Consider the following 12924-nt stretch of genomic DNA (forward strand, 5'->3'; position numbering starts at 1 on the left):
TCCAAAAAATTACATCTAAATTTCCATATTTACCATTATAAAAAATAATTTAAAATATGTTCAAATATTGCATCTAAATTAGCCATCTCTACCGTTATAAAAGATAATACAAAGTAACACATAAGTTTACATCCAAATGTCCACATCCGTCGTTATGAAAGATAATAAAAAAATAACACCTTTAGTTTGTATACAAACTAGTAGGATTGCCCACGCAAATAGCACGGATGCTAGCTTTTTCAGTGTGGTATTCATGTTTTTTATATGAAAAATATATCTTTAATGTAGTTGTTTACTATCTATGTGTTCTCACTACATCAATTGCACTATATTCTTATTATAGCTGTCGTTGACCAATTTTTTTGATTAAATCTCCCTCTCATTCATTTTCCCACTATTATACAATGGATGTGCAATTTTTGTTGATATCAATCAAATCAACGTAACATTTAATTTTGTCTAGTAAGTTCGATTTCTTAATAAAACTATTGTTCAAGCATTTCACAAACTATTTTGTTCCACGACCCTTTTGTAAATTTAGATTTTTAGACTATCTTGCACCTTTTCTTGAGGATCCATAATTTCTCCTTTTTGTCTAAAACATTTCTGGATTCGTCACAATGCTATACACATGCATGGCTACCAAGTCATTGCTGGTTGGCCCATTATCGCGCCAACATCCATCATCAATTCAAGCTTTTTCGAAATAAATTGTGGAATCATCACCGACACAATATGTTGCTGATCAGGCCTATTACCTATACCACTCTACTTACCACAAACTATCATGTTGTGAGCATATTTGTTTAAGTATATAACCGTCTTCTTGCGAAGAAAAAGGCAAACATGTTGTCTATCGCACCACTCGCGAGCCTCTCATGCGTGCACACGGAGAATAGATGGAAAGACAATATGTTTTTCGTGATTTCATTCTAATCTTGGTAGCTGTAATTTCTTTCTCCCTTAGGTCGCCATCTTAAAAACCACTGGTCTGATCCATGATCTTAAAATCGACACATTCTGTTTGGTTGTCCACCCTTTGTCGATATCGATGGTGGTACCAAAATGTTCCGGCTAGAAGCATGGGAGGAAAAGAGTGACATGATAATGTTATTCTAATATTTTTTTTGGATTAAGTTTACTTTTGGTCCCTCAACTATTAGGTTCATCTAATTTTGATCATCAACTATAAAACCGTCTAATGCTGGTACCCTAACAGTCAAAACAGTTCACTTTTAGCACCTGGACGCGGGCAGGGCTATTTTGTCCAACGTGAAGCGAGTTTGACCATGCCACGCTGGCGTTGACCGTGCCACGCTGGCCCTCTCTTTCCTCCCGTTCCTGCGTGCGTGAAGGAGACAACGGCCGCGAGCTGGCTACGGCGATGGCACGCCAGCAGGCTACGGCGGTGGCGCACGAGCAGGCTACGGTGACAGCCGCCTCCCTGCGCCAGACCAAGCTCACCATGGCCATTGCCATGGCTGCTCGGTGCTCGCAGGCCGCCAGCAAGCTAAACGAGCGTCCACCGCCGCTTCCGCCAAGCCCTCACTCAAGTGGCGCTCCCTGTCGTCCGCCTCTCTGCGCCGCTACGGTACCACGACCACGACATCGCTTGCCACCGCGGACCTTCTACGCGAGTGGCCGGGACACCGCCGCTGTTCTCCACCGAGCCCCCTCCCTCCACACACCCAGCGTGCCTCTCCTCGGCTCCTCCCCGCTGCTATGACATCTCTCCACCACAGTCATGGCCGCCAAGTCGCCGCTGCATGTGGCCAGCAAAGTAGCATACCACGGCCCGCCTCTCACCGAGCCCTCTTCCTCACGCACCCGACATGCCTCTCCTCGCCTCCTCCCCGCCACTTGTGGCATCTCTCCGCCATGGCCATGGCCGCCAGGTCGCTAGCGCTATGTGGCCAGCAGGCCACGACCCGCTTCCCGCCGAGCCCTCTTCGTCCCGCACCCGGCGCGCCTCTCCGTTGCCGCGGTTGTGGTCATCGGGCCACCGGCGCACGTGGCCAGCAGGCCATGACCCGCCTCCCACCGAGCCGTAGCCGGCCTCGGGACTGCGCGGGCCAGCGCTGCTTGCCGGCCGGTCTCCTCCTACGGCTGCGGGTGCGGAGGCCAACGCAGGGTGTAGCTCCGACAGCTACAGCAGGCAAGGGTCGGCGTCGAGATTTCTCTGGCAAGGCACAACTCTGGCAGCAGCAGCAGTTAGGAGGCGGCGTCGGGATTTCGCCCATGGGTTGTGGCACTGCCGTGGTGGCGGCGTAGGTGTGGCACTGCCATGGTGGCAGCGTAGGTGTGGCGCTGTCGTGGGGGACGGCGCCGGTGATGCTCGGGCTAGAGGCGGCATGGGGGTGCTAACGTGAGGATGGAGAGGGAGGGGATGGGTGGTTGATGCGTGTGCCCCACATGTCACTAGATGGAGGCCAACGTCCTACGTGGCGGTCAATGTCAGCGTGGCGTGGTCAAACCCGCTCCACGTTGGACAAAACAGCCCTAGCCGCGTTCAGATGCTAAAAGTGAACGGTTTTGACAATTGGGGTACCAGCATTAGACGGTTTTGTAGTTGAGGGTTAAAATTAGACGAACCCAATAGTTGAGGGGCCAAAAATAAACTTAATCCATATTTTTTTCATAGGTGTGCTAAGATAATGAATTTTTTTCGAATTGCTAAGATAATGATGTGTGACTTTGTGACTTGGGTAGCTATTTTACATGCACGTAATCCCTTCTTTTGAACTTTACTTATAGCATTACACTAACTTTTTATTTGGTATTTTTTCCCAACATATGAAAATCAAGCAACTACTTTTTCTTTGTAATTTTAATTTTGAATTTAGTTGTTTGATAATTACGATTTATCTAGACTATCCATTTATAATTTTTTCTTCCAAATTGACTAGGATGTCAAACTCTTAATTTTCAGTAGCTTTTCAAATCTGTCATTGCTAATTACCAGTTTGCTTATTTACTAAATTTATTATTATTATTAAAATTTACTATTTATAAGGCTCATCACTGAAAATTGTTTCACTTTTCTCTGTTATTATTGTGGTGTTTTGACATAGTGATTAGGGTAATTGGATAAATATCTACATTAGACCTATGACTTTCATTTTATTTTGATAAGTCAGCCATCCATGGTAGGTGATGGATGAATATTTCCATCGACATGTAATTTGTTTTTCTTTTGTTGAAACGACTAGAAAGCGAAAACTAATGTCTAGTGAGAGATAAATGATCACGAACTATTATAAGCCAATAAATAAAAGAGTACGTGAGCTTCTGGTCCGTGTATGAGAGAAAATCTCTTTATTTTCATGTGACTATAAAAATTGGAAGGAAAATAATATTTATTGGGGGATAAAATATAAAGGAAGAGGTGTACGTGGTGATGCTCATATCTACATTGCAAGTGAATAGAAAAGGAAAGAAAGTAGTGTACGCTCACGGGAATTTACTTGCACGTAGAGTCCATCTTTTTATTTGCACTAGAAAAATAATAATAATCATCTCATTAGACATATTATAGGAGTGGGACTTGTCCTCCAATGGATATGTTTCTTTTTACAATAGATAAAGTTTAGAAATAGATAAAACGTGAAAAAAATTATTATAGTATTAGATTTGTATTCTTGGTTTGATCTAAGACATTAGATCATCATAAATATCTCTCAAATGTGCTATCGTTTTCGGACGTTTGCATGACTGTTTGACACTCGATTTTTGTTAACCTAAAAAATAACCGAATAGGGAACAGACAACATTCTTTATCTTTATTTACATAGTACATTACTCATTTCTATATTTAGTTCCGAATTTAGCTTAATATTCACCATTTTTATCTAAACTTGTCAGTTACATCTAAACCGTTAGGTAATCATGAAAATGAACATTCTGCGTCACCTTTTTTCTTTTCAATTAATATTTTATTTTTTATATCTTTCTGATAAAGTGGTGACTTATTTTTAACACGACATTTGAATTAGATAATAATATAGATAGATTTACGAATTCTCCCGGCTCAATGCAGGAGAACCAGAAGAGAAATGCGTGAACTCTTCCTGACCAGCTCAACCCAAGCTGATTGCGCCAAACCAGACATGAGAATCTGCATGACTGCATCCACCGCCTGCCGTCGAAGAAACGGAAAAAAATCCGGTGTAGTGTAGTACGACGGTCCAAGTGAACACCCAGCTGACAAATGTGCAGCGCACCGAACTATCTGGCTCCGTGGCTCGCCGTGTCGTCGTCAGGCACAGCACAGGCAGGCTAGGAAGAGCCGCGGAGGCTCTGCCGTCTGCCGTTGCCTGCCCGATAAATCTCGCGCCGAGGCCGGCCGGCGGATACGTGTACCACTCCGTCTGTTGCGTTCGCGTTCGGCTTGCAGGCGGCGGTACGTAGCACGGCCCACGGCCGAATAATTTTTTGAACGCATAGTACAGTACGTGTGAGTTGCGTGCCTTCACGTGTGTTCTCTCTCTCTGACATCTCCCGTCCTTTAGCGTGCCACGTTCGCTTGTCTTATAAGCCGTATTTTTTCAGTCAATGAATAATATTTTTCTCTTACAACAAATCAGCCAACAGTACTTTCAGCTATGGCTTATCAACCAAACGCGGCGCCGCCGGTAACCAACGGTTTGGTACTTTCCATGACCTGACCGGCCAATGCTCAATTGCTCAAACAGGTAAATCTCTAGTACTGTAGTCTTCACCCTTTGAACAGGTGCAGTGTGTCGTATTGAACAATCATCAGTCGTGCTGGTTTGACCCAAATGTAGGCATCGATTGGGCTTCCGGCGAGTGCAGAGCGCCAGCGCAACTCGGAGCACCAGTGCATCTGTAGCTTTCCAGAAGGAGAAGACAAGATAAACACAGGGTGCACGACAGTACGAGGACCTGACACTTGTCCCAACTACGGCAACAGGTAGGTAATCCTCATGCCAGCTGACGGCATCATCCGCCTCGCAGGTGAGTAGCACAGCTGGCTAACATGGCTGATCGCGGATTCACAGCACGGGAACCGCCGGTTGTTGTCGTCGCAAAATCATGAGCCATGCCATCTGAAATGACGGGCGGAAGGAGACACTGCCTTTCGAGTATCGGCAGTTCGACACGAACAAGGTCACCGTGTGTGGTGACTGTTAAATCTCTGATTACTCACTGGGTCACTGTTAGAAAAAAAAACACTGTAAATGGGTCAGTGAATACTGTTTAAATCTGCCCTCCCATGTATGACTATCCCCGTGCCTCAGTGATGACGGGCCAAAGCATCTCCAATAGTTTGTAAAAAATCACTTGGTAAACTAATGAGTTTCCCTACTCGTAAAAAAAAAATCCTTCAACAGTTGTTTTTTTCAAAATATCGCTACTAAAAGATAGAAGGTAATTTTGCATCTGAAATTCTGAACTATTTGTGGATCACCCCTAACTATTTTTATACTTTATTTCTCTCATGTACATTTGTATGAAAAGCCCTAGTCCTACTTCTTATTCTTTTATCACCTCCTTCCATCTTAGATTGGCGCAATAGATACGCGCGCGTATTTATCCGTACGACGGCGTCGATTTTTTCAAGCGCCAAAAGATTGTGAGTTGTTGGAGATGTGTGTTTTTTCAATCTTGCCAAAAATCATAGATTGAGAGATTGTTTTGGAAACTCTTGGAGACTGCTCTAAAACGCTCATTTTTTAGAATTTCCGTACTTGTAATTTCTATTCTTTGATAAAAATCATAATACATCTTTTGTGTGTAAATTTATAATAAAGCTTCGTGTATAAGCTTATAGCACATATTTGTTTTGGCAATGTACAAGAGTATACAATTGTAATACACCTCATAACAACTTATCTATGTGTATGTATGCATCATAATATATTAAAGAGATATGGATTCTTCCAACCTCTTTCCTTACTTTCTACAATGCCCCCACGTCCCTCCCTACAGGGCCGTACCTATGATTTGGAGGACCCTGAACAAAACATGTGATGTGGCCCTAAAGTTCAAGAAGTAAATTGAGATTCTGTCACAACGTATAAGAGTACCCATTTGAGTTTGAGCCACAACTTTCAATATTTGCTTCTTCTTACGCTTTTCATGGCCAGAATCATACCTCCTATTTCTAGAAGACATGATGAAGGTCAATGAAATAAACAAATCTCCTCTACAATCCCTTGATTATAATGCGGATTTTTAGATTATCTAATCGGTTAATCTGCTATCCAAGATACAACAATAGACAATTGGGATGAAAGTGGTATGGGTACCATGGTAGGCGGATGGCCATATAGGACTTACTTTGGGCCAATACTCCAATTTATTTATAAACTAAATAAGTGCCCGTGCGTTGCAATGGGTGCAACATAAATTGAACGAGATGTTTGATAGCCAAGTCAAAATCAAGAATATATCAATTCAATTTTGCACGTGTGTTATACCATGATAATGTCTAGAAACACATTCATTATCGTAATGAATCTGAAATAAAAGCTAGGCTTAGAGGTTGTTGTCTGAAAGTTATGACAAGCATCAGTTGCCTGAAAGGCTGAAAATTTGTTGCTAGGCATCGAATTGAATTTATCCATGCTCTGCCTTGCCCAAAACATGTATGCTCGGAATTACCATGCCGTAGCCTAGATGCATGAGGCATGGCAACAATTCATTTTTGGAAAAAATAATGTATTCATTTCTCTTCCCATAATTCTCATTGTGCGGCAACAATTCTCGTCCGTCCTTGTAATTCCAAGCATGGAAACACATTTTTTTTCAAAAAGATGCATGAGGCATGGCAATAATTCGCATTGTGTGGCAACAATTCCCATAATTCTCACCACACAATGAACGCGAAGGATCACGATCATGATCATTGTGTGGTGATATACCGATACATTCCTTTCACTTCCCATAATTCTCTTTCCGTTTTATTCTATTTTATTACTTGCCTTCTGGTGTTTCCATGCGATGATTATTTAATTGTCGGTAATTCCATAAGGGTGATTACATTCCTTCCATGTTTCCATTAAGTTCCATGCGGTGTTTGCGGAGATTTTTTTTTGCCACGTGCGTGCGATTGACTTCCGTGTGGGGTGGGGGGGGGGGATTGACATTGATTTTTTTTCCGTGTGCGTGATTGACAGGTATTTTTTTTCTACCGGGTAGTCATGGGTCGCATGATTGTTTTAGTGTCGCCGGGTAGACGTTGACAACCCGTATGTTTGAGTTGTAGAGACAGAGACTAGTGATTGCAGGCCTAGTCGCATCTTTTTTCTATTCAAGGATTAATTATTGCTAATTACTACTTAGTGTAAATTTGGAGGCCCTCCAATTTTAGAGGCCCTGAACAGTTGCCCCACTTGTTCCTGTTAATGTACGGGCCTGCTCCCTATACCCTAGTCCTAGCTTATGACTTGTGCTCCTACGAGTTAAAATAACGTGCATCCAACCATGATAAAAAGTATGATTCCAACGGTATGGAGTTCCACTGAAAACATATTGTTCAGCCAGCAATCCGAGTCTTCTCCTTCGAGTGACATCACTCGGGCCTGCTTCGAAGACGTCACTGTGTTCAGTGTCAAGCCAAACCAAATGTTCGGATCAATCTCCCAGCCAGCAATCCGAGTCTTCTCCTTCGAGTGACGTCACTCGGACCTGCTTCGAAGACGTCACTTAGACTCGTGGGCTCCTAGGCCGGATCCGCGTGAGGACTCGGGAAGATGTTTCATACGTACTGTAGTGCCCAAGCCACCCACCAGTCGAGGGTGTTAAGCATAGAGAAGTCCAAAGATGGTGGTGCTCCGGATGGGACAAGGGCCAGTGGCCTCCGGGCATGGGTATGGTATGGAGCGCATCAACAACAGTATCCAACAACGCAAAGTGCGCAGCACGCAAGTGCTGACCCCATGTCAACTAGTAACTTGTCTCGGACGGCGTACGCTGTTCCCACATGCTACACAAGCCTGGTCTAGTTTATCCCCTAAAGTTTATTTCCCATCCCATCAAATGTCTATACATATATATATATATATATATATATATATATATATATATATATATATATATATATATATATATATATAGATTATTAAATATAGACTAAAAAAATAACTAATTGTATAGTTTGCGACTAATTTGTGAGATGAATCTTTTAAATCTAATTAGGTCATGATTTGACAACGTTGTGCTACAGTAACACATGTAACCACCCATGTAACACCTGATGTAACATCCAAAACTTTACACCTTGGATTTAAACCAGGCCTAGGAGATGTCACCACCATCACCTCAGGGTTATTAGCTAGACGACCATAGTCAATCATCGTACGTTGTGACGTACGGAGTAGATGAAGCCATAACATCTAAAAAAACGACCGGACCGGAAAAAATATCTACCGCCTGAACAAAATCTAAATACGATCGGACTCTACCGCGGAAACAAAATCTCTGGTAAAAAAATCTCTATAATTGAAAAAAGATCTCTACAGTCAGACTAAAAGACGATCGGATTCTAGAAATACCTCGACCAGGCTAGGAAAAAAAAACTCTACCTCAAGATTCAAGAACAAAATCCCGGTTAATAAAACGGGAAAGCTATACCCTTGCCCGAGTATTTTTTGGGGCTTCCCTCACTCGATTCGAGTATCCGTCCGATCTTGTGCGTGCGGTTGCGGGTTGCGGGCCTCTGGCTCGGGGTGGTCACATCAGCCCCTATACACATGCATGCAGATTTATTTTTTTTATACAAGCAGATTACATCTTATTAAGACATATTTTACTATTTTTACTTAGACATAAGTTCTGTGTTTAATTAGTGTAAATTGACTTTTCGTAAATAAGAATGGTTAAAATTACTCGAATAGTTATCTGATTATTTTTTAGCTTTTTTCTATATGTTTTATTTGGTTCCTTTTTGAAAATTTTCAATTTGGCTTCCATAGAAATAACCTGGCTAATGTTTTTGTTTTATTTTGTTCTCTTTGGAATCTTTCAATTTGGCTTTCATAAAAATAATCTAAGTATTTTTTTATTTTATATGTTCTTTTTGTACTAATTTTGATCATTTGATCTAAATCCTGTGGTTATGAGAATCAAATGTTTTAGGGCCTCAAATCACTCGATTCTTCCATCGTTCCAATTTTCCAGCCAATCGAGTGTTTCTCACCCATCTAACACTCGAGCGCCAGGACCTTCTAAATCGTTCGAGCACAAAGTAGACACGCCCTAAAAAAATGCGATCGGACTCAGGGGCGGATCCAGAACGGGGCTGCGCCCCGGGCTGAGCTGCTGATTTACGTTCAAAACAGTCTGATCTTGCTTCCTAGGCCTCCTTTTGTCTAATTAAGACCATAGTTTTTTAAGGCTAAACACCACATATGTTAAAGGGGCTACATGGACTCGCCCCGGGCTGCAGCCCGGGCAGCCCGGACCCTGGATCCGCCCCTGATCGGACTCACTCTGGGAAGCACTTGAACCGGACTCTACCGTCGGACACTTCAGTTCTTTTCTGAGTAGTACTCTTTTCTCCCACCTGGACTTTAAGAATCGGACTAAAATACAGTAGGACTCTGAAAAGTACTCGACCGGACCAAAAAAACAAAAACACTACCGGAAGAACAAAATCTCCTGTTTAAAAAATATGATCAAACTCTCACTCCGGGAAGGACTCGGAAAGGAATCTACGATCAGACACGTCAGTTCTTTTTAGTAGTACTTTTTTTTAAAAGGGTCAGTTGGCCAGGCCTTCTTTAGAGGCCATAGCAGTACTTTCTTTTCTCCCACCTGGACTTCACAAATAGTTTCTCGTACACGATAAATTCCACAATCAACGTAAAAACATAAAACTCCTCTCATTTACTTGTCTAAAATGATTTACTTTAGCAAAACACCAGCCATCTATTTTATATACTACTCCGAGTTCAAATTATACCCTCTAACACCCACTTGGTAGTTATATATTTTATTTCAACGAATGGGAACGAGCTTATGCCAATTTTGTTAATTAATAAAGTAGGAAAATTTATAGTACATTTAGAAAAATGAGGAACAAAGTAAAGTTATTCTTGCGGTGAAAGTATGGCTACCTATTTCGCGCATTCTGCGGTCCATAAAAAAATTAAAAAGATTGAAATGTGAATAGAGTAATTTTTTTACTTCCATTAACTTCCTACTGGTCCCATACTTATAACATCAACATTTTGTTGGTCCCATACCTATGACATTTGTAGCACTTTAGATTCGTACGTAATTTCATATATTACCCTGATTGCTTCACAAAATAACAAAAAAAATCCTCAAAAAACATGATATTTTACCCAATGCAACCGGTAGCACAAACAAATTTTCGCTTATTTTACAAATATTGTTAACCCAGTACGACGCACAGGCATTACCCTAGTGAGCTAGGCTGATCAGATTCCAACCACCGATTGTAATCCCTACCCGAGTCGATTGGATTTCCATTAAGGGCCTGTTCGGTTCCTGGGGTTCTGAGGTCAGGAACTGTTCCGGCCAGGATCACTTATCTAATTTATATACACTTCTCTCAACCAGGATCTATTCCTGCCCAGAACCACCCTAAACTAACGAGCCCTAAATGATGATGAAAATCCGGATCAAATTATCGTCACGAACCGGACGTGCGTGAATTGGTAGTCGAAACCAGTACAAAAACGTGAGACAAGCAGTGACGCGGCTTAATGCGACGAACCTTCCCCCGGACCGGAGAGAGCGAAGCGGACGCTCGAATTGACACTCGTTTTCCAGTTCCCCCGCCCAAAACCAGAAAATTCCCCACGTGCTCCCGCGCCAAACCAGCCACGTTACCGTCCCTAGGCCCTCCGCAGGCGCAGCTCCTCCCCACCGGTCAATCCCCAAGGGCATGGGCATGCCGCTGCTGCCGCGTGAGGGTCCACACGCCAGTCTCCCCGCTCCGTCCTGTTCGCCCGCGTAGGTCCCCCGCGCATGCTTTCCACGCCACAGCCCCGCGGCCGCGGAGGAATCGCTACGGAAATGGAATCATCGTGTACGGATGGAAGGCACACCACCACACAGGAGATGTGTTTTCGCTCGCGGCTCCCCACCGTCTTATAAATATACGCGCGCTCCACTTCAAGTTCAAACCAGCGGCAGCAAATCGCACAAACCAAAAATTCGGCCGAAGCGAGCCAACTGATTAGAAAACAGAAGAAGGAGATAAGCAGAAGCAGAAAGCGCCATGGCAACAGCAGCGGTCATCAGCGGCCGGTGGACGCGCGTCCGCACGCTCGGCCGCGGCGCGTCGGGCGCGGTGGTGTCGCTCGCCACCGACGGCGCCTCGGGCGCGCTCTTCGCGGTCAAGTCCGCGCCCGCGGGGACGGCGGCGGCCGAGCACCTGCGGCGCGAGGGGAGCATCCTGTCCGCGCTCCGGTCCCCGCACGTCGTCCCCTGCCTGGGCGTCCGCGCCGCACCCGACGGGGGCTGCCAGCTGCTCCTCGAGTTCGCGCCGGGGGGCTCGCTCGCGGACGCGGCGGCTCGGAGCAGCGGCGGCGGGGGGCGCATCGGCGACGACGAGCGCGCGGTGGCCGCGTACGCCGCGGACGTGGCGCGGGGCCTGGCGTACCTCCACGCGCGGTCGCTCGTGCACGGGGACGTCAAGGCGCGGAACGTCGTGGTCGGCGCCGACGGCCGCGCCAAGCTCGCGGACTTCGGGTGCGCCAGGGCGGTGGGCTCCGGCTCCGCCTCCGCCTCCGCCTCCGCCTCCGCGCGCCCCATCATCGGCGGCACGCCGGCGTTCATGGCGCCCGAGGTGGCGCGCGGGGAGGAGCAGGGCCCCGCCGCCGACGTCTGGGCGCTCGGGTGCACCGTCGTCGAGATGGCCACGGGCCGCGCGCCGTGGAGCGGCGTGGTGGACAGCGTCCCCGCGGCCGTGCACCGGATCGGGTACACCGACGCCGTGCCGGAGGTGCCCGCGTGGATGTCGGCCGAGGCCAGGGACTTCTTGGCCCGCTGCTGCTTCGCGAGGAACCCGCGCGACCGGTGCACGGCGGCGCAGCTCTTGGAGCACCCGTTCCTGGCGTCAGCTGGAGCCGGCGTCAAGGCGGAGGAGGGGGCTGCGGCGGCGGCGGAATGGCGGGTGTCTCCCAAGAGCACGCTGGACGCCGCGCTCTGGGAATCCGACGCCGACGATGACTCCGATGACGAGGGCGACGTGTCAGAGAGCCCCGCCCAGAGAATCAAGGCATTGGCCTGCCCCTGCTCGGCCTTGCCGGACTGGGATTCCGAAGAAGGCGACTGGATTGAAGTGCTCGGTGAGCAATGTGAAGCCAAAGCCACCAATTTGGTACCAACCAAAGATGTGGCCGGCGAAGACGAGTGCCAGCTCCTGAGTGAGGTGTTGGAAACAGAGGTTGACTTCATCGACGCCGACGCAGAGGGCGATGATCCTGAGTGTTCTGTAGCTGTAGGATTAGCTGCTGCTCCGTCAGTTGCGCTGCAGGAAGAGCAGTGTAGGGGTACTTACAGTAATCCAACTGTATTTCTTACTGAGGCTTGTCACAATATTGAAATGTCAAGGTCCTTTTTACTGCAAAATTGTCCCCTCTTTGCTCTGTCTTCTGTTCTACTACTACTATTCATTCTGCTAAATGATTATCCGTTTCACATTGGTCCACAAAAAATTCTAGAACTGCCTAACTAGTGCGATGGATGCGACAATTCCAGAAACATTGTTCTAGTTCTAGACCGAGGCGGCGACGGCGAGGCGTGAGTTGGGAATGACCGGGAGTACATCCCCTGCCCATGGGGCCATTCCATGCTAAAAGTAGTGGCCAGATCGCAATCTGGGGATTTCTGGCAAAATCCTTTCTTTGGGCATGGCATTGGCCACTATTTACAAATCGTTCACCAATCCTCACCCATCGAGCAGCCATTGGCGCATATTCGGCGCCT

At 46.0% G+C, this 12924-nt stretch overlaps 1 protein-coding gene across 1 annotated transcript; it reads left to right on the top strand.

The window, feature by feature from the left end:
• Positions 1-11131: 11131 nt before the first annotated feature.
• Positions 11132-12673, top strand: LOC136450330 (mitogen-activated protein kinase kinase kinase 18-like). The gene has a single exon (XM_066450727.1). The coding sequence runs from the start codon at positions 11213-11215 to the stop codon at positions 12671-12673; it is 1461 nt and encodes a 486-aa protein (XP_066306824.1). The 5' UTR covers positions 11132-11212.
• Positions 12674-12924: the final 251 nt, after the last annotated feature.

Source organism: Miscanthus floridulus, chromosome 5 (assembly GCF_019320115.1).
Source record: "Miscanthus floridulus cultivar M001 chromosome 5, ASM1932011v1, whole genome shotgun sequence".
Taxonomy (NCBI): domain Eukaryota; kingdom Viridiplantae; phylum Streptophyta; class Magnoliopsida; order Poales; family Poaceae; genus Miscanthus; species Miscanthus floridulus.

What these genes read in the sequence shown, in the direction of transcription:
- LOC136450330 (XM_066450727.1), top strand. Translation starts at nt 11,213, where the DNA reads ATGGCAACAGCAGCGGTCATCAGCGGCCGGTGGACGCGCGTCCGCACG.